At 47.9% G+C, this 19905-nt stretch overlaps 1 protein-coding gene across 2 annotated transcripts; it reads right to left on the reverse strand.

Moving 5' to 3' along the window:
• Nucleotides 1-439: 439 nt before the first annotated feature.
• LRRN1 (leucine rich repeat neuronal 1) lies at nt 440-18860 on the reverse strand. 2 transcript variants are annotated; one of them, XM_005490165.4, is made up of 2 exons: nt 18567-18860; nt 440-3585 (listed from the first exon to the last, which is right to left on the reverse strand). In XM_005490165.4, the coding sequence occupies exon 2, from the start codon at nt 3350-3352 to the stop codon at nt 1202-1204; it is 2151 nt and encodes a 716-aa protein (XP_005490222.1). In that variant the 5' UTR covers nt 3353-3585; nt 18567-18860; the 3' UTR covers nt 440-1201. The 2 variants fall into 2 exon arrangements, with proteins under 2 accessions (XP_005490222.1, XP_074406404.1); XM_074550303.1 differs by lacking the exon at nt 18567-18860 and adding an exon at nt 16231-16249.
• Nucleotides 18861-19905: the final 1045 nt, after the last annotated feature.

Consider the following 19905-nt stretch of genomic DNA (forward strand, 5'->3'; position numbering starts at 1 on the left):
TTGGTAGCACTGAGTTTTTTTTGTCCTAACTGCTGGTAATGACAGCTAAATGTCAGCTTCATTTTTATCTTAGCTCAAAATATAAACAGAAAAGTATACAAAAAGGAAAATGTCCTGTTCACACTCTGTGAGTTCTTCTTGCTGTGTACCCTATGCCACACAGTTTTGATTCTGCATGTGACTCTCAGTCCAAAGGCCATGCTGAGATATTTTTCTCAATAAATTATTTTCCGTATTTTGCCTCTAGTGCAGAGAAAACACTGCTGTTAACATAAATGCATAAAAAACCTGAACCTGGAACTTCATTTCATCAAGAAAAAAAAACCCCATGATATTTTTTATATAACATTTTGGATATATTTTATGTCAAAACATGGTCACCAGTCAAACTAGTGACGTCTAAACCCAATACATTATTGTGATTTCTAAATTAAAAACATCAGAACAAAACTAAATTTATTATAGCTCTGCCTTCATTTAACACCGTGTGTTGGTGATTTAAACACAACAAAACTCTAGTAATTCTTCCAAAGTGTCTACTAAATAGAATAAAAAGAATAAGAACAATTAACATTTAGTCTGTTACATTAAAAAATTGGATGTACTTATCCCTATTGCCTGTTAGCTTTACCTAAGCCTTCAACTACTACAAAAATAATAATAAAAAAGAAAACTCATTGCTGCAAGTCAAAAACATTCAAATCAGTTGATACAACATTACAGTACAGTCAACTAACGTCATTCAGGGTGTCCTTTTCTCGGGGTGGAGTCCTCAGCCCAGGGTCACAGACCTCGTTCACTGCAGGCCCAAAACTGGGGGTGAGCTCGGTGCCATCCTGCCCGCGATGGCTCCGGGCACCGCGGGCTCACCCAGCCCTCCTTCTCTTACTCAGCACTGGAGTTAGGACAGTGTTAACTTTAGCACAATAACTAAAAAAAAAACCAAAAAAAAAACAAAAAAAAAACCAAACTGGAGAAAAAGAATAAAATAAACAGAGGATGGAAGCTAGGTGAAGCTGCCATTTGTGTCAACCCATTGCGATACGCTATACTAAAAAATCCTGAAATATCCACCTGTCCTCACCGCTCTGCCACGGGCTAGCAAAGTCAAAAATACAAAAGTCTTCAACTCGTCGTTTTTGCAGAATAAAGCAAAAAAGTCTTTGTGCTCCTTACTACCAGAAGCAAAATATCCTCTGAGTTACCACATGTAATAGCTTCTGGATGTGTCGACCTGGGTCGGCTTGGTCTCTGCAGAGCCGTCCTTGTCTTTTTCACTGTCACCTTCCCAGAGATTAATAAGTGGAGGGTAGAGCTCGTTCAGGGGGATTGAAGAGGTCTTTTGCATATATTTTTTCAATGAGTGGTGGTAGTTTTTCCTCTTAAACCTTTTTGCAATATAAACAGAGACGGAGGCGAGGCTGATGACGGCAAACATGGATCCCATCACCGCTGCCAGGGCCGTGCTGGTTTCCTGGTCGGAAATATCCAGCGCAAAAGCCGCGTTTTTGGTTGTGACGTTGACACAGGACCTCTGTGTTTGCTGGTGGATGTTGGACACCGTCAGACACACCTCATAATCTGTGGAGGGCTGTAGATGTGTGAGGTTGTATTCGTGGACGTCCACAGGGACGCGGGCGGTGTAGGTGATGTGAGGGTTGTCAATCTTCATCGTGGCCGACGACCATTTTAGGTTGGATGTCATGACGTTGGAGTTGACTTTCCATGAAACCAGGATGGAGTGGGACTCAGCTTGTTTAACGTAGATCTTCAGCACCTGGGTGCCATCCAGGAGCGTTCCATTCACGCGGATGGTGGCGACCCTCGTGTCAGCCCCCTCTATGTTCTGGGCGACACAGGTGTACCTCCCAGAGTCCTCCACCTGGATGTTGGAGATTTCCAAGGTGCCCTCGCTGCTCAGCTTGTATTTGTCAGAGAGGCTTTCCACGGTGACCTTATTGCCCAGAGGGGTGACCCAGTAGATTTCTGGCTCAGGTTCTGCCATGGCCCGGCAATCCAGAAACACCGTCATGCCGATGTCCAGGTTCAGGTGGTTGGGAAAGGTCTCGTGAGAGATCATTGGAAGACATTGCTCGTTTGAATCCTGGATCAGCACCTCCTTCACCTGCTGGCCCCGGTACTCCGGGGGCATGGCACAGAACATGGAGAGAGGCTCCATGAAGCGGATGTTGGTTTTGTTGGAGTTGATCCAGTGGATGACGCAGTCGCACCTGAGCGGGTTGCTGTGGATGCTGATCTCCCGCAGGTTGGGGAGGGACTCCACTGTCTTTTGGTAGACTGCATTCAAGGCATTGTTGTTGAGCATCAGGCTCTCCAGGGCGGGCACGTTGCGGAACGCCAGGCGATGGATGTAAGACAGCTTTGGGTTGTTGGTGGCCTCCAGCTTGGTGAGCTCAGGCAGGTTGTCCAGCGCGTACCTGTCGACGGACACGAGTTCTCCCATGTTGTTGATCCCAAGCTCTTTCAATCTGAGCATGTTTTTAAAATCCCCTTCTTGAATTTTATGAATTGGATTTTTGTTGAGATCCAGGAATTTTAAATTGGGAACTTTCTCAAGCGCAAGCTGAGGAACTTTTACCAATTTGTTGTCGTAAAAAGAAAGACTTTCAAGACTATCCAAGCCTACCAAGGCGTTGCCAGGAATGTCTGTGAGGTACATACCTGCCAAAACTAGACTCCTTAAGTTTGAGAGTGGTTTGAAATTCATATCAAGTATTCCAATCACTGGGTTTTCTCCAATCATGAGAATTTCTAAGTTGGGAGTAGAATCAAACCAACGGCTGTCAATAACCTTTAATTTGTTGGAGTTGAGGTGTAACCTCAGAAGATTTTTCAGGCCGGAGAAGGCGTTTGCAGAAATGCTGCTGATCTGGTTGTGGTTTATGTAGAGCTCCTGCAGATTGCAGAGGTCTTGCAGGCAGTAGTCAGTCATCTCCGTGATCTGGTTCTCCTCCAGGTGCAAAGTCGTGAGCTGGGTGAGGTTGGAGAGCCCCACATCTCTGATACTCGTGAAGTTATTCTGTGAAAAATCCAGTTCTGTTAAATTAAAGAGCTGCTGGAGCTCGTCTGTGGTCTTTGCAATGTTGTTGCTCTGTAACAGGAGGACTTGAGTGTCACTGGAGAGGTTGCTGGGGATTTTTGTCAACCGGAGGTCGTTGCAGTCGACTGTGGTGGCTTCCCTGTAGGTTGACTGAGGTGTAAACCAGGGCCTGATTTCACAGACACAAAGCTGTGGACATTCACTGCTCTGTATGGAAGACTCAGTTAATGAATTCATTAACAATTCTAGCACCAACTGGCACACAGTTAAAACAACTCTAGCCTTTGCCATGCTGGCCAGCGAGGGGGTTCAGCTCCCCGGCCCCCTAAAATCCCCACGGAGGAAGAGGGTGATCCCCAGTCAGGCAGGAAACGTAAAGCTTGACGTTTGAGGTGAAAGGCTTGGACATCCAGAAAGGTGAAAGATGATTTTCTGAGTTTAGTGAAGTCAAGAAATGCTCTGAAGACACTCAGCTGCTCCTCAGTGTTTTAGAATCTTCTGTAAATCAGTGCCTGAAGATGGTCCTGAAAGCAGATTAGGGTATATGTTATGCTCAGCTCATATACAGATCATCTATTATTTAGTTTCTTCAACCTTTGAAAGAAAATATTTGAAAACAATCATTATTTTAACAGTAGTCTCTTCCAAAAATCTCAACCTGGAGTAGGTAAATTATCTAGGGTTTGGAACTCTCTCCTTCTTGGGGTTTACATGAGAAATCTCTCTGAAAGAATTATCTAAAAATAAAACTTTGGGATGGATACCTTTCAGATTTACCCTGCAGGAGCAGTTTGAATGGCTGGGGAATCTGAGGGTGGAGGATGTGCTGGTGAGCACAGCGGGGTCTCAGACAAGCATCAACACCCAACCCCTGTCCCCAAGGCTGGGACTCCAGCTGGGTGGAATTAAGGCTCAGAAGCTGCTGGTTTAGAAGTTTGAAGCTAAACGCTCATGAACTTTGCCAAAATTTATCCCAGTTAATCAAATCAGTTCCAGATAACAGCTTAGATTTAATCCAGCTCAGCACCAAACAATAACAGTAAATTTGATTAAATGAATGTACTGCCCTTATTTCAGCTGTTTGTACTGCATTGTGATGGTATGAACTGCTCACCACAATTCCAAATTGCTGTGTAAGCCCCACATTTGTATCTGCTTAGCCTGAAGCTGTTCATGCAAGAGTGCCTTTAAATTAACCCAGATGTCCAGGCCCCTCAGAACATCTGCTGTACCGTGAGGCTCTGAACACATATTCCAGGAAAATCTCCTGGTAAAATCTTTCTCCTTCTCCCTTCATTGGAAAATCACTCTGGTGAGTGCACTTGAGACTTCTCAAAGAAAAGGTTTGGGTTTTTCTGTGACTAAAATAATCTATCTGTGCTGTGTGGACTCCCCATCCCTGGAAGTGTCCAAGGCCAGACTGGATGGGATTTGGAGCCACCTGGGACTTTGGAACGTGGCAGGGGAGGCACTGGATGGGCTTTGAGGTCCTCCCAACCCAAACCACTCTGTGACTCTGTGATATCTGAGAAAACTCAGTGATGAAATTGCATTTTCTTCAATTAGACCATAGCAAAGCTTCAACCAAGTCACAGCCCACAAAAGATGGTACTATATAAAATATTAAAATTAAATACAGCTTCTAAAATAGGTTTAAAATACTACTCTGGATAGCGGGGACAGGAATCCCATTTATACAATGCTTGCTTCTGAATCTGATCATATTAAATAATGAAATTAGTATTTTATTTTAGATTACAATGCAGTGCTGTAGGTAGAACACACCCAACAGCAATTTTATTATTTATTTTTATGTTGTTATTCTGTGGTTGTGCTTTGGAGGAAGGGGAAGAGGAGTGGGACCCAGAACACATTTGACACTGTTGAGTCAGATTTTCTGTCTGGTAGCTGAGCCTTGAATGAGAGCTGAGCAACTCTGCTGGAGGGGGAAAACCAACTGTAGGACCAACATTCCTTCCCAAATAACTCCCCACTGATGGAAGAATTGACTAAGAATGTATTAAAAGAAAAATCCTAATGGCACTGTGATGGTAGGGAATGTGTTAGTGTGGATGTATGAGGAGCTGGGGTAGCTGAGCTGTGCTGACTCTGATGGATGCTTCCCTCCACAGCCACACATTTGTAGCTCACCCAAGCCTGGGAGATTGATGGAATCTGAAGTTTAATTGATTTAATTGCAGATTTTCAGACGGCAGCGGTTTGCAGTGAATACCGCAGGCAGTGCTTTCCCCAGGGACAATCCCAGGTGCCCATCATGGGCTGTCCCCTCACACAGGGACACGTCCCTGCTCCAGCTCTGCAGCAAAGAGGGGCATTGCTCCCAAAATCCCTGCCTGTGGGATTCCTCCTGCAGGGGATGAAGAAAATGGAGTTGGAGCCTTACAAACCTGAGGGCCCCAATGATGTTTTACTACTGCTTTAGTCCTGATGTAGCTGCATGAATCATGTAATGCTTTAAAAACCAAACTGCCTGAAAAACACTTCAAAGGTTCCTTTAAAATATGTAGGAGTGTGTCTAGATGTTGCAAAAAAAAAAAAATCAAATTTGATCTTTCTTTGTTGAATATTTATATCCTCTTACTTGCACGTTACAGTCATTGTTCGTTCTTGCTAAGAAGGCATTTGTGGGTTTATTGACCAGAGTTCTGGGTTTATGATCACTGTAAATATAGGATTTTACAAGTTCCTAGTGGCTTGTTCTCTTCTGCAGCTATTTTCTACTGCAAACAGATTTAATTTTCTTTGACTGCAAATTTAGAAACAACCCACACATTGCTTTCCTCAGTCTCTCCCAGCCCAGGGCAGCTTGGATGAAGCTGGAAATGCAATTCCAGGGTAACCAAAGGGTGAATTCTGAGCAGCAGGAGGGACAACCCAAGTCATGGCTTTTAGTTTGAGCTACCTGTGGTGTGTAAAACCCCACGCACAGCCCTGCCCAAACCCCATCCCTCTGCTCCCCAGCCCTGATCCCACAGCTCTGCAGTGTCTGGTGTCACTGAGGGTGTGAAGGAAAGCTTTTAGCATTCCCTGCCTTCCCTCTCATTTGTTAGATTCATATTTTCTGCTGTGCCAACCCACAACAGCAGTTGTAACAGCTGGTAACTTGATATCAGCAGAAATAATGGCTAATTTTATGTGAGAGATATGGAGGGAATTATTTTACTCCGAGCTAATTAAATGCATTTTCCGTGGCACTGCTCAGTACCCAGCGCAGGAAAAAATCCACATTTCTGTCACCAGCAAACCCAGAGCAGCTGCTGGGCCATGGGCTTGCTCCTGCTCCCTGAGGGCAGAAACAGGAGCATCATTCCTGCCTCCCATCCTGGAGCTGCCATGGGGAGGGGTTTAACTCTTCCCTTCCCACCAAAGTACTGAAAAATGGTTAAAACTCAGAATTTGGCCCATGAGTGCGGGTGTTTGGTTATGGAGTTGAAGGTCCTTCATCTCAGTTCTCCGTGGGAAGAGGTGTGCCCTGCCAGCCACAGCCTTACTGCTGGCTCACAAAGAGTCAGGTTGGGTGGGTGATTGGGATAAAAAACACATTTAAACCTCCAGTGCAGGAAGAGGAAAACATGAAGGGACAGGCACGAAGTAAACTGTTCATTAAAAGCGTTCACACTTAACCTGCCAACTAAAAAGAACAGATATTGCACATTTTTGCTTGGTAATAGGAAAACAAAGTGTTGTCACTTCCCTGACAAGTGTATTAATGGTCACTATTAAAATTCGCTGAAAAGAGCAACAATCTTGTTTGCACATGGATATCTGGGTGCAGTTTGGAACAGTGATGCTGCCACAGCAAATCCTCCCCGTGCACAGCTTACGTGGCTCAATTCTAGCAGAATTTCCTTTATTACTGCAGTAGCATCAGCCCAGATTTTGGCAGGCACTGAGCCACCTGCACTGAGTGTGCCCAGGTAAAAGTTGGAAGGATCAGACACATGAAAAAAATCACCTCAGGCTAAGACAAGCAATTTATCCTGCAGTTGCTGGGAGCCAGGAGCACGAGCTGAGCCCCCATCCCTCCCCTTCCCCAGGCTGAGCTGTGTGCTGGAAAATTGTCTGTGGTGCCAAGGGTGGTGCAGCTCCTGCATCCCCACCTGTGACCGTGCTCACCGGGGTCCAGGCATGAGGGGAGGGACACAGATCTGACTCCATGCTCCAGAAGGCTGAATTATTATTTTATTACATATATTACATAAAATTATACTAAAAGAATAGAAGGAAAGGTTCTCCTCAGAAGGCTGGCTAAGCTAAGAATAGAAAGGAATGAACAACAAAGGTTTGTGGCTCGGACAGAGAGTCTGAGCCAGCTGATTGTGACTGGCCATTAATTACAAACAACTTTTGTCACAGGTATATTTTATGAAAAATCCTTTTGTTAGGATCTTTTCTCCTGAGAAGCTGAGAGGCCTCAGGAACAAAATGTAAACGATGGTTATCTGTGGAATGCAACAGGTGCATCTGGGATTGGTCTCATGTGGTTGTTTCTAATTAATGGCCAATCACAGTCAGCTGGCTCGGACGCTCTGGTCAGTCACAAGATTTTATTGTAATTCCATTCCTTTCCTTTCAAGCCTTCTGATGAAATCCTTTCTTCTATTCTTTAGTATAGATTTAATATATAATTTTCTTTTCATATATGTCATAAAATAATAAATCAGCCTCCTGAAACATGGAGCCAAGATTCTCATCCCTTCCCTCATCCTGGGACCCCTGCAAACACCACAAAGGCTTTTGTGTGTGCTGGAGGTAAAACCTGCCCTGTTCTGCCCTTCAGCAGCTGTGCATCTCCTTTTTTCCATGGATAAAACAGGGATTTATGGATAAAACAGGGATTGGTGCCATGCTCAGCTGAGCCAGAGCCTCTGACCAGGCTTTAGGAGGGAGAGGCTCTGAAACAGGAGCAGCCCCTAAATCCCAGCAGCAAGCTCAGCACTAAGCCCAGCCTAAAATCAGGTTACTAAAGTCACTCCAGCCAAGAGCATCAGTGACCTTGTGCATCCTAGAAAAGGAGAAGTTGGAGTTTAATTTCCAGCCATGGAATGGGCTCCTTCCCCAGGAGTTAAATTTACAAGCGCAGTCCTGTGTATTTAGAAAAATATTGAGGAATAATGCTTGCTAATAAGCCTTTTATAGTGAGGTTTTGAAAGTCTCCAGTGGCATCAGGAAATACGCTATTTACAGGTCTGAATTGTGGAAAATACAGAAAAATCAAGCTGAAAATGATGACAGTTGAAGGAGCTTGAAAAAACCTGAACGTGGGAGCTGGGTATTAAAAGGAAATAGAGAAACAAGGGCCCATAGGACATGTAATAATGGTATAAAGCCTCAAAACACATCTTCAGGGATTTATAATATTAAAGTTTTGAGGGTTTTTTCCCTTGCAAATAATGCCTACTTTTTCTTCTCATCTGTACACACATTCCATCAAAATAAAGCCTGTGTTTAATTTTGGGGAAAGCTCTGGTGAGAAGGTGATTTGCTGTATCTGGAGACAACCTTAGCATGCTTTATCTGCGTTCTTTTGAAAAATACTACTCTTATCTCCACCAAAGAACTGCAAAGAGCATCCTATTCATAACATCTGTGCTGCAGAAGCAGCATATTACAGCTTGGAAATTTGTAATTTATTGCAGCTTATTCTTAAGGCTCGCATCTGATACAGTATTTTTCATTAAAATACTGAAGTAAATTTGCAGGAGAGGGAAGGATGGTTTTCATTCACAGACTGCTGTGGAGTGCAAGGGGCTGGATCCCCTGGCCCATCAAATCCACCAGAGAATTGCAACCCAGCTTCTGGCCACTGATGGAAAAGCTCTCCCAGATTACCATGTACCAGTCATGTTAGAAACATCAGCAACAACAGGGCTTGCCAAACAGTGGGCTGTCAAATTATGGAGGCTGTTTGCTTTAGGAAAGGAAAAAACCTCATAAACCACTTCGTGGCTTTGAAATCTGAAAGGTGAGATGTGTTTGTGCAGCAGGAATATTCTTATGCTAGGAACGCAAATGATTATCAGCTTTCTTACTCTTCATGAATGAGTTTGGGACAGTATAGGCTGTTCTGTTGTCCAGGACTTGTTTTCATGTCCTGCTGAGAGGGCTCAGTGTGAAGGCCAAGCTTTGATTCCATTTGATGCAGAGGATTCCCACCTGTGACCTCTGTTCTGGTTCCACATCCTCAGCAGATCATAGCTAATTTGGGAAGACCTCTTCCAACTCTTTTTGCATGTTGTGTATCTGCTGGCTGATAAATGAGAGGGGACCAAAGGTGCAGAAATTCTGCTTTGGCTTCTTACCATGTTTGAAGAGTAGAAATGGATTGAGTCATGGCATATTTGGCATCTCAGAACCACATGGAAGGATCTGAGCATCTTTGTAACCCACGGGGGCACCTCCCCAAGGATTTCATATAGAGCAGCTCAGAAAACCCCTGCTTCTTACTGTCTATCAAAATCAGCACAATTCAAACGAAAATCTAAAAAAAAAAAACGAAAGAGGACGAAGGGCATGCAGAGATTGGGTTGGATTGTGGAGCAGAATTCCCTTTTTGTGTTTTGACCACTCTGAGAGCCAGGGAGCTTGGCCAGTGGAAGCAAAGTGTCGATAGAGGAGCACACAGGGAATAATTTTAACCAGGAGAAAGAGGGCTGCCAGAACTCCAGAGGATTTTCCTGAAGGAACCGAAAATCCTTTTCCTCCCTTTTTGCTGACTGGCTCCTGGCAGTGTGATTATTTTGCTTCCCACACAGTTCCAGATCAAACTCCAGTTTTGTGAGTCACTCAGGATCCCCCACAGTTGGGAAAGACCCCGGTGTGTACGTGGTTGTTACTACCACAGAGGATGCCAAAAAAACCCTGTGCTGCTCACAGAGCCTGATAAATCCCAACCAGAATGAGTCAGGAGCTCTGGAGGTATTTATAAATCAACACAATGGTGCTGGCTCTAGGGAATGCATAAGGCTTGTTATTAAAAATTATATGTGCATGGAGCTTCTATTGCTTATCTTCAATTCTTCAATCAAGGAAAAAAATTCTTTTTCTGGTCCTTGTTATACTCTGTTTTGATAATTCTGTTTCCTGTGGCTGTAATGTGTGTTAGCATTTCAATTATTAGTGATTAAGTATTAAACTGTATTTTACTATTAGCCTAGATCTATATCTACACAGTTTGTACATGTAGTGTGCTGACACAGACTTCAGCCCTTAGAATAAAACAGACTTTTATTGATTTTTTTTCTGAGTTTTATGCTTACAAAATCCAATTCTCTGTTTCTGAGCTATATATATTTAAATGCTAATAGACCCATATATTGAGCTGGCTGATATGGGAAGATCTGATAGGAAAGATTGTGAGCATGGCACTAACAAAATAAATGGATTTAGCATGGGAGGTGCTGAGATGTAATAGAAAGGCTGTTAGCACCAAGACAAAGATCTGGAACTCAACCAAGCTGCGAAGGGACAGAACTAATTCCATTAAGTGGCCACAGATTTGGGTTGGAACGGCTCTGAAGCAAGGCTTGACTGACCTGAGGAAAAGGCTTTTTTCCCTCTCTCCAGTTCCTCTGCTGCATCCCCTGACCCTCCCCTTCTCCACAAGTCTTTCTGCACTTCTGATACAGGAAATATGTGTTCTCCACCCCTGTTCCATTCCAAAATCATTTAGGGAGCATTGCCAAGAGATCAGGGCAGGGAGCTCAGTCAGCTGAGAGTGTGGAACCCCACAGCCTGGCTTTACCCATTTCTGATGCTCACAAATATCACCTGAATACTGATGCTTTGCTCCATGCAGAAATCAGGCTTGCTCTGAGACCTTCATGAGGTTAAGAAAGAGAGAAAACACATCTTATTCAATGTACTGTGTGTTTAGGAACAGGCTATGAACTGGCCCTGAGCTTTAATCCTCAGGCTGGTCAGGGCCACATCCCAGCTTTCCCATGCATTGTTTCTTTCATCAGTGCTTGCAAACACAGAGATAATAAATTTCTGCCTGTAGCAGAAAGGAAGTTTTTTCCTCTCAGAATTTTAAGTTATTGGTGCTTTATAGGTAAAATCTTTACCTAATTACAGTGATCCATTTGGGCATGATAATGTTCAATTTGTATTAACCAGATTTGTTGCACTTTAAGGGGGCAGAAAGAGAAAGGAAAATAGATTTGTCAATGAACTTAGAAAAAACACTGACCTGGTTTTACTTGGTGCCTTTTACTACAATGAACCCATTTTAAAGACCTGTTTTCAAGCAGTAATTAAAAAACTTCATTTTTGCAATGCCTTGTTCACCTATGGCTAAGATAAGTTATTTTTCAATGCATTTACAAGTCACTGGTGGCTCTCTGGAACTATCAATATTTACTCTATTTCTGTTAGAATGATGGATCATTTGTAATTTAAAAATTTAACAAGGCCAATCAGTAGCTCATCTGCATCCCAGTAATTGTATGCAGCACATTAGCAAGGTATGAATTTATTAGATAGTTTTGGACTTGCTTAATCATATAAATGATATGATGCATGAAATAACAGAAAATGAAGGATTCATTATATAAATGATAAACATTTTCAAATTACGAAAAGACAATCCAAGCTTTGATTGATATTTTATTAAAACAATGTAAAATGTTATTCTACCAAACTTTGGACAAGCTCAGGGACTCTCTCTGAGTAACTCTGAGGTGTTTTGTAGAATTTCCTTAGGACGTGATGTGTCGGACCCCAGGGTGGAGGAGGGAGCCAGGGAATGTCTCACATGAACTTAATCAGCTTCTCCAGGTGTTGCGTTTAATTCCAAATACAGGCAGGAGTGTTCTCTTTAGAGCAGGATTAAATAAGGAAACTCTCAGCTGAAACTCTGCAGTGGCAGGGCTGGAGCTCTGGGTTAGCATCATTGCCACAGGTGGAGCTTCTTTCACTTGGAAAAGTGTTTGCTGAGCATGGAGGAACCTGGTTTGGGTGCCAGCCTCACCTTGAAATGTGTGGTGCTGAAGTGTGAGAGTTTCTGATCCCAAATCCATCCCAATCCAGGAGCCAGACCCATCCCTGCCCCTTCCCCATCCCAGGCTCAGCTGTGCTGCTCCAACATCCCACACCTGCATTGACACTCTGCTCATCACAACCCAGCCCTCTGGGGTGCAGCCAGTGGCTCCCAGCTGACCCCAGGGATGTGGGGATGTGCCCCTGCAGAGCCAGGAGTGCTTTGGGATCCCCTCTGGAGTCCCAGGGGTGCTGGGCTGCTCTGGGACAGCACTGGGAAGGGGCTCTGGGTGCCTCTGGAGGGGGGAGAGACCCCAACACCTGCCTGGGGGTGCTCTGGAGGAAAGTGACCCCCACCCCAACACCTCTGACCACAGCTGGAGTGCTGTGTCCAGCTCTGGCCCCTCACTTTGGGAAGGATGTTGAGATGCTGGAGCACATCCAGAGGAGGCAACGAGGCTGGAGAGGGGCTGGGAACACAAACCCTGTGAGGAACAATTGAAGGAGCTGGGGCTGTTTAGCCTGGAGGAGGCTCAGAGGTGCCCTTGTTGCTCTCTGCACCTTCCTGAAGGGAGGCTGCACACAGCTGGGGTTGGTCCCTGACAGAACCAGAGGACACAGCCTGCAGCTATGGCAGGGAAGGGACAGGTTGGACAGCAGGAAGAAATTTTTCACCGAAAGAACAATAAAGCACTGGGATGCTCTGCCCAGGGAGGAGGTGGAATCACCATCTCTGGATGTGTTTAACAAAGACTGGCCATGGCACTGGGTGCTATAGTTGAGGTGCTAGGGCACGGGTTGGACTCGATCTTAGAGGTCACTTCCAACCTCATCATTCCGTGATTGTGTGTGGTTCTGTGTGATTCTGTGTGGTTCTGTGAGATTGTGTGTGATTCTGTGAGGTTGTGTGTGATTCTGTGTGGTTCTGTGAGGTTCTGTGTGGTTCTGTGAGGTTCTGTGTGGGTTCTATGTGGTTCTGTGTGATTGTGTGTGGTTCTGTGTGGTTCTGTGTGATTGTGTGTGGTTCTGTGAGGTTGTGTGTGGTTCTATGTGGTTCTGTGAGATTGTGTGTGGTTGTGTGTGGTTCTGTGAGGTTGTGTGTGGTTCTATGTGGTTCTGTGCGGTTCTGTGTGATTGTGTGTGATTCTGTGAGGTTGTGTGTGATTCTGTGTGGTTCTGTGAGGTTCTGTGTGGTTCTGTGAGGTTGTGTGTGATTCTGTGAGGTTGTGTGTGGTTCTGTGTGGTTCTGTGTGGTTCTGTGAGGTTGTGTGTGGTTCTGTGTGGTTCTGTGAGGTTGTGTGTGGTTCTGTGTGATTGTGTGTGGTTCTGTGTGATTCTGTGAGGTTCTGTGTGGTTCTGTGTGGTTCTGTGTGATTGTGTGTGGTTCTGTGTGGTTCTATGTGGTTCTGTGAGGTTCTGTGTGGTTCTGTGTGGTTCTGTGTGGTTCTGTGAGGTTGTGTGTGGTTCTGTGTGATTGTGTGTGATTCTGTGTGATTCTGTGAGGTTCTGTGTGGTTCTATGTGATTCTGTGTGATTGTGTGTGGTTGTGTGTGGTTCTCTGTGGTTCTGTGTGATTGTGTGTGATTGTGTGTGGTTCTGTGTGATTCTGTGAGGTTGTGTGTGGTTCTGTGTGATTGTGTGTGGTTCTGTGTGATTCTGTGTGATTGTGTGTGATTCTGTGTGGTTCTGTGTGGTTCTGTGAGGTTCTGTGTGGTTCTCTGTGGTTCTGTGTGGTTCTGTGTGGTTCTGTGTGATTCTGTGTGGTTCTGTGTGCCTGGGCCCTGCTCCCTTCCACGAGCTCTCCCCCAGGAGCAGGCTGGGGCTGCACTTCCCCATCCCAGAGCCACCAGCCAGGCAAACCCTGCCAGGCTCCTCCAGGGGGGCCCTTGGTTCTCCTGCTCTAATCCAAGCTGACAGGTGCCCAAATCGCTGGAATCGCCACAGTTTGTTAAATTAAATACCTGGGAATGAGAGGCTGACTGACAACCTCTGAAATTTCTAACTGAAACCCCCAAGTTGGGTTTGGCTCCGTGCTCAGCTGCTTTGGTTTGGGATTTGTTCAGGGAAATACTGCCCTGTGTGACCACTGAGGAGTAAAGGGCAGCGCCTCAGGAGGGAAAATTATGTAGTAAGGCTGCTGTAGCCAATAAAATAAGGGAAAAGCTGTTTCTCCTGGCACTTTTATAACTTCAGTGCATTCTCACTACAGCAGCCTGTTCAATATTTCAGGCCTGTTAGTTAAACTTGTTGTGCCTTGTTGTTCTGTTAGTTAAAAAGGGAAGAAAAAGGCAATACTCCACTGCAAGCACTCGATCTTTAGGAACTGTGCTCCAGGTAAAAACCAGCTCCTGTTCCTTTAATAATTCAGCCAGATGGAATGCCAAGGAAACACTGCCTTGGAACACCAAATTAAGGTCTTATGACACAGAGGGTGAAGTTATAAAAATATTTTACAGGGGAAGTTAAGAGCAGAGGCTAATTCCTGCCTCACTGATACCAGACTTGTCCTGCCTTCACCAGGGGGAGAATTAGGCCAACCCAAAATAGGCCAATCCAGCATTTTTCTTCAGTGCCCTACGTAGAAAAAGGAAAGTCAACATCTAAAGAGCAGAACAAAATTTGAATAAAGTTGCAGGGTTTGAAGCAGCAAAGGATGAGAGAGTGGGGTTTAGGAGAACTTTCAGCGCTCAGGCCTCCATGTGTTCAGCTCTGACCTTACAGAGTCCATTAGTGAAAAACTTAATTACTCAGCTGCAGGAAAAGAATGAGACTGGTAAAGTCTGAGGAACTCAAGCACATCTGCAGGGACTGTGTCTTATCAGAGTGGTCCTGTAAGGTCCCTGTGCAGAATTTAGGCCCTCCAAACACCATTATTTAATAATTAATTACAAACCAACAAAGCCAGTTCCTAAGCCAGCTCTTTGATTTTCTTCTCTCTTGCCCATCTCTGTTCCCACGTTAATTGCAGAGACAAAACAGAGATGGGAATATTTGCAGTGGGTTTCCTTGGATTTCTGCTCTGGCTGCTTCCCACCTCTCCCCTGTCCCAGGAGCCCTCAGGCACTGCCAACCCTCCCAACAGAGTCAGCACAAAAACCACCCCAGCTCCAAAGTCCCCTTTATGCAGAACTCGCTCGCTTTTGTGCAGAACCCACAAATGATTTTTTGGGAAAGATGTGTTTAAGGCCTGGCTCTGTTAATGACTGCTCTGGAGCACAACGTGGGGTTCTGGGTTCCTGGGAGCACCGTGGGTGCCCAGGCTGGCAGGGATCAGCCCTGGTGGGGCTGAAACTCAGGCTCACTGTCCCTGAGCCTTGCACAGACACAGAGGAGCAGGGCTGCATTTATGTGCTTCCAAAAACTTTAACATAGATTTTCTTCAGTTCTGTGTCTACAAAATGTCTGCCAGGAAAAAATCTGGAGCTTGGCAGGATGAAGCCTCACACGTGTATTGTTCGTGTAGCTATGGTAACCTACAAATGCCACCAGTGTTTCCATTTCATACACAAATGAGGGGACAGCTGTGGGGACCACATGGCTGCCAATGGAATAATATATGTGAACTAGGATGGCTTGGTCAGAAAATTACAACTCATCTATATTAATCAGGGCTTCAAAGAACAGGCACCTCCGTGGCCACAAAGTGCACAGGAAGACAGAGGGGTTTTTATTTTGGAGAATTTTGGCTGCTCTGTAAATATTTGCAGCATCTCGCTACTTTTTGCTGGTTGGAAAATAAACTAAGATAAATACTGTTCAACCAGAGCTGTTCTATAAACATCACTTAACTATTCTCCTTAGGTTTTGTTTGTTTGTTTTTTTTTTTCCTGATGCTTGAGCCTGACACAAAGCCAGATCTTGCTGGGACCAGGCAAGTCACTCACCTGGGGGAGGAGCAGCTCAGAAAGAGACAGAAATAAGAATGAGACAGAAATTATGTGGCTCAGCTTTGTGAACAAAGTCCCCATTTTTACTCGTTATGATTAACAAAACTAAGAGCTTCAAAAGATTCATAAGAGAAACTAAAAAAAGATTTGAAAATACTGTTTAAATGTGGATGAGTCTCCATCACCCCTAACAACAACAAGAAGCAATCTGCAGACCCAATAATGCAAACAAATCCCCTTTCAGTGAACACGAGGCCGTGCAGGCTGCAGCAGCAGCAGTACCTGACCGTGCTATGATTCATCCGAGGTGTTTGAAGTGTCCCCACCAGAGCGGAGCAGGGCAGGGCTGCCCTCCTCGGCAGCAGCAGCAGCAACCCAGCTCCCCATCAGGAAAAGTTTTCCCTCTGCCTTCTGCAGTGCCACGCTGCTGTATGGGTGTGAAACAAAGGCTGCAGCATCCCCTCCTCCCGCGGCAGCAGCCGGGCACCGGGGGGGATTAGCAATGAGTGATGGTGATGGGAGCTTAACCAGTGCTCCTTGAAATTATCCCATTTGCTCCACGAGCTGGAACCAAATACACACCGAGAATCATGGAATCGCTGACTGGTTTGGGTTGGGAGGGACCTTAAACCTCATCCAGTGCCACCCCTGCCATGGCAGGGACACCTCTCCCTGTCCAGCCTGGCCGTGGGCACTGCCAGGGATGCAGGGGCAGCCACAGCTGCTCTGGGCACCTGTGCCAGGGCTGTTCCCTGTGAGGTCAGGCTGAACAGAAGTTTCTTTTTTCAGCTTGAATTTGGACGGGCTCAGCATTATTTATGGTAGTAAGAAAGGTCCTCCACAGTTCACGTAGAAAGTTGTTATCCTTCTATAATTGTCCAACTTAATGTAAAATCCTATTTCCTTCAATGATCAGTAGTGTTATCGTGGCTGTTCTAGGTAAATGGAAAAGGCTTTATGGTCAGCACAGTAACTGGTCTAATAACATCCAAAATGCCTACTGGGAGAGATAATTTTATACGGGCTACATAAAATGTTGTGCAGATAACTTTTAACTGCCAAGATAGAAGCTAAATGTCCCAGAGCAGTGGCACGAGAGAGGCTGCAGAGCAGGGGGACAGGGACACCAGGGGCCGTGCCCTGGTCCGGGGGGAGAGCAGAACCATCCTGGCTCTCCTCACTATCCATCTGCACTGCTTTGTCCCTCTCAGTGTGTCTGTCTTCAATTTAAACTTTGACTTGCAAGACTTTGGGACTCAGTTTGGTTGTATCCTTTGGACAACAGCGGGATGGATGCTGGGTGTGCCTTTCAAAGCTCTGTGATCTCTCTGTGGGTACATCTGTTGGCCAGGACAGGTTTATGATCTTCAGAAACAATGGGTTCCTTTTATAGGGACCCTTCAAGTCCGTAAGGAAAGGACTGAAAGGTTTCCAAACTAGTTTTCATGGCAGGGACTCGTTACTTGGGAGCTCTCGCACAGCTCCAGGACAAGAACAGAAGCGCCCTGGGTGTGATCTCTCACCTTCGGACAACATTACCGCCTACTTTGAGTTTAATTCTGCTACTTTCTCTTCCCTAGCCTGAAATGGTGGGAGATGCGCCCCGAGCCAGCACTGGGGGAGAGAATAACTCGGGATAGAGCGAGAATCGCAGGCGAACATCTGTCGTGCGGCCCCGGCGGGGCTGAGCCGGCACAATGCGCCTGGCTGCTGTCCCTCCTCCGGCACGGACCGGGGGCCGGCCCCGCGCTCAAAGGGCGCTTTGACAGCGGCGACAAAGGGGCGGCAGCGGGGCCGGTGCCTTTGTGCGCCCGAGCCAGGGCAGGGACCCGCGGTGCGGGGCGAGCAGCCGCCGCTGCCCCGCTCTCCTCCCGCTCCTCCCGGGCTGCGGAGTTCCCAAAGAGCCCCCAAGGGCAGGGGCGAGCGGCGGGGAGCGGCGGAGCATCCCCGGGCCGCGCTGCCCAGGCCGGTCCCGCAGCCCCCGGCACCGCTCGCCGCTCCGCCCGCAGCGCACAAAGCCGCGGCCGCGGGAGGAGGGCGGCGGAGCCGCGGCCCCGCTCACACTGCGCCTTTATGCCGCTCTCTGAAGGGCCATTGTCACACTGAAGGCTCCTTGTCTCCTCGCATTCCTGCGGGTGAATGGATGAGGCAGGACATCTGCCGGGATCCGCTCCCATTCGCATGCAAATGGGGGACGCGGGCAGCGCTGCCGCACCGCCGGCCCCGCGCCCACCGCGGGCTCCCGGCACCGCCGATCCCCCCCGAACCCCGATTTACCGCAAACCGGCCCCGGGAGCAGCGGAGCACCGACAGGGAGGAGGAGGAGGAGAAGAGCGATGCTGCAGCCGAACCCCCGCAGCCCCGGAGGTGCGAGGCGGCTGCAGCCGCGGGGCGGTCCCGGCGCGGTGCGGAGCCACCGCAACCCCGCGGGGACTCTCCCGGGGGGCACCGGGGGCGCGTCCGCCACCGCAAACTTTGCTCGCTCGGTGCCCGGGCCGCAGCGCACACCGCTGCACCGCGGCGCACATCCCGCAGCCCCGAGCGCAGCCCTCGCACCGCGGCGCTCCCGCAGCCTCCGCTCGCTCGCTCGCTCCCCCGAGCCCGGCGGACGCACTCACCGCCGGCCGGGCGCTGCCGCGGTTGTCCCCCGGGGCTGCACATCCGCTGCTGCCGCCGCGGTCCCAGCGCGCCGGGATGCCGGGATGCGGGGGGCGATGGAGGGAGGGATGGATAGATGGATGGGGGGATGGATGAGGGGATGGATGGATGGATGGACGGACGGACGGGTCGCTCCGTGCCTGGTGCCCGCCCCCAGCCCGGCGGAGCGGCGCTGCCGGTGCCGGTGCGCGGTGCCGCCCGCTCTGAGGCGCCGCCGGCGCGCACCTGGGAAGGCGCCGCGGGTCAGCTGACGGGCCGCGCTCCCATTGGCTGCTGCGCGCGCGGCACCGGCTGCGGGGGCGGGGCGAGACCTGGCCCCGCCCCCGAGCGACCCCGCCCCCGGCCTCGGTGCGAACGCGGGGCTGCTGCGGGCACCGCTCGGGACACGGGGAGCGTCCGTGGATGCCTTCTTCTGGATCCTGGGGAGCATCCCTCCCTTCCTTCCTTCCTTCCTTTGGATCCCGGGGAGCATCCTTGCCTTCCTTCAGATCCTGGGGAGCATCCCTGCCTTCCTCCCTGCCTTTGGATCCCGAGGAGCATCCCTGCCTTCCTTCCTTTGGATCCCGGGGAGCATCCTTCCCTCCCTTCCTTCCTTCCTTTGGATCCTGGGGAGCATCCCTCCCTTCCTTCGGATCCAGGGCTAACATCCCTCCCTCCCTTTGGATCCGGGGTGAGCATCCCTCCCTCCCTCCCTTTGGATCCTGGGGAACATCCTTCCCTTCCTTCCTTCGGATCCAGGGTGAGCATCCCTCCCTTTGGATCCAGGCTAACATCCCTCCCATTGTTCAGATCCAGGGTTAGCATCCCTTCTTTCCATCCTTCGGATCCAGGGGAATGTCCCTTCCTTCCTTTGGATCCGGGGGATCATCACTTACTGCCATTCTTTGGCTCGAGGGTTAACAACCCTTCCATTGTTCAGCTTCAGGGTTAACAGCCCTTCCATCCTTAGGCTTTAGGGTTAACAGAGTTGAGAGTTCCATCCCTGGGCTCGGGATGTTGTTAGCAGCCCCCCAGTGGCACACATGTCCCTGTCCCGCTCTGCAGGTCACTGGGGCTGGCATCAGCAGTGTCACCCTCAGGATACACAACCTATGTCTGAGACAGAGCATGGACCTGCTGAGTAACTTCCCACCTTCCCTTTGAATCCTGGCTCTAAATGTTTTCAAACATCAGTCAAAGTGGCACAAAGATGTAGTGAGAGAGTTCTGCAGCCTGTCAGGACTCAAACATTTGGGGTTCTGTGTTCTGTGGAGAGGCAAACCTCGAGCCAAGGGGATGGGACTCACACCCCCAGGAGGT

Source organism: Zonotrichia albicollis, chromosome 12 (assembly GCF_047830755.1).
Source record: "Zonotrichia albicollis isolate bZonAlb1 chromosome 12, bZonAlb1.hap1, whole genome shotgun sequence".
NCBI lineage: Eukaryota > Metazoa > Chordata > Aves > Passeriformes > Passerellidae > Zonotrichia > Zonotrichia albicollis.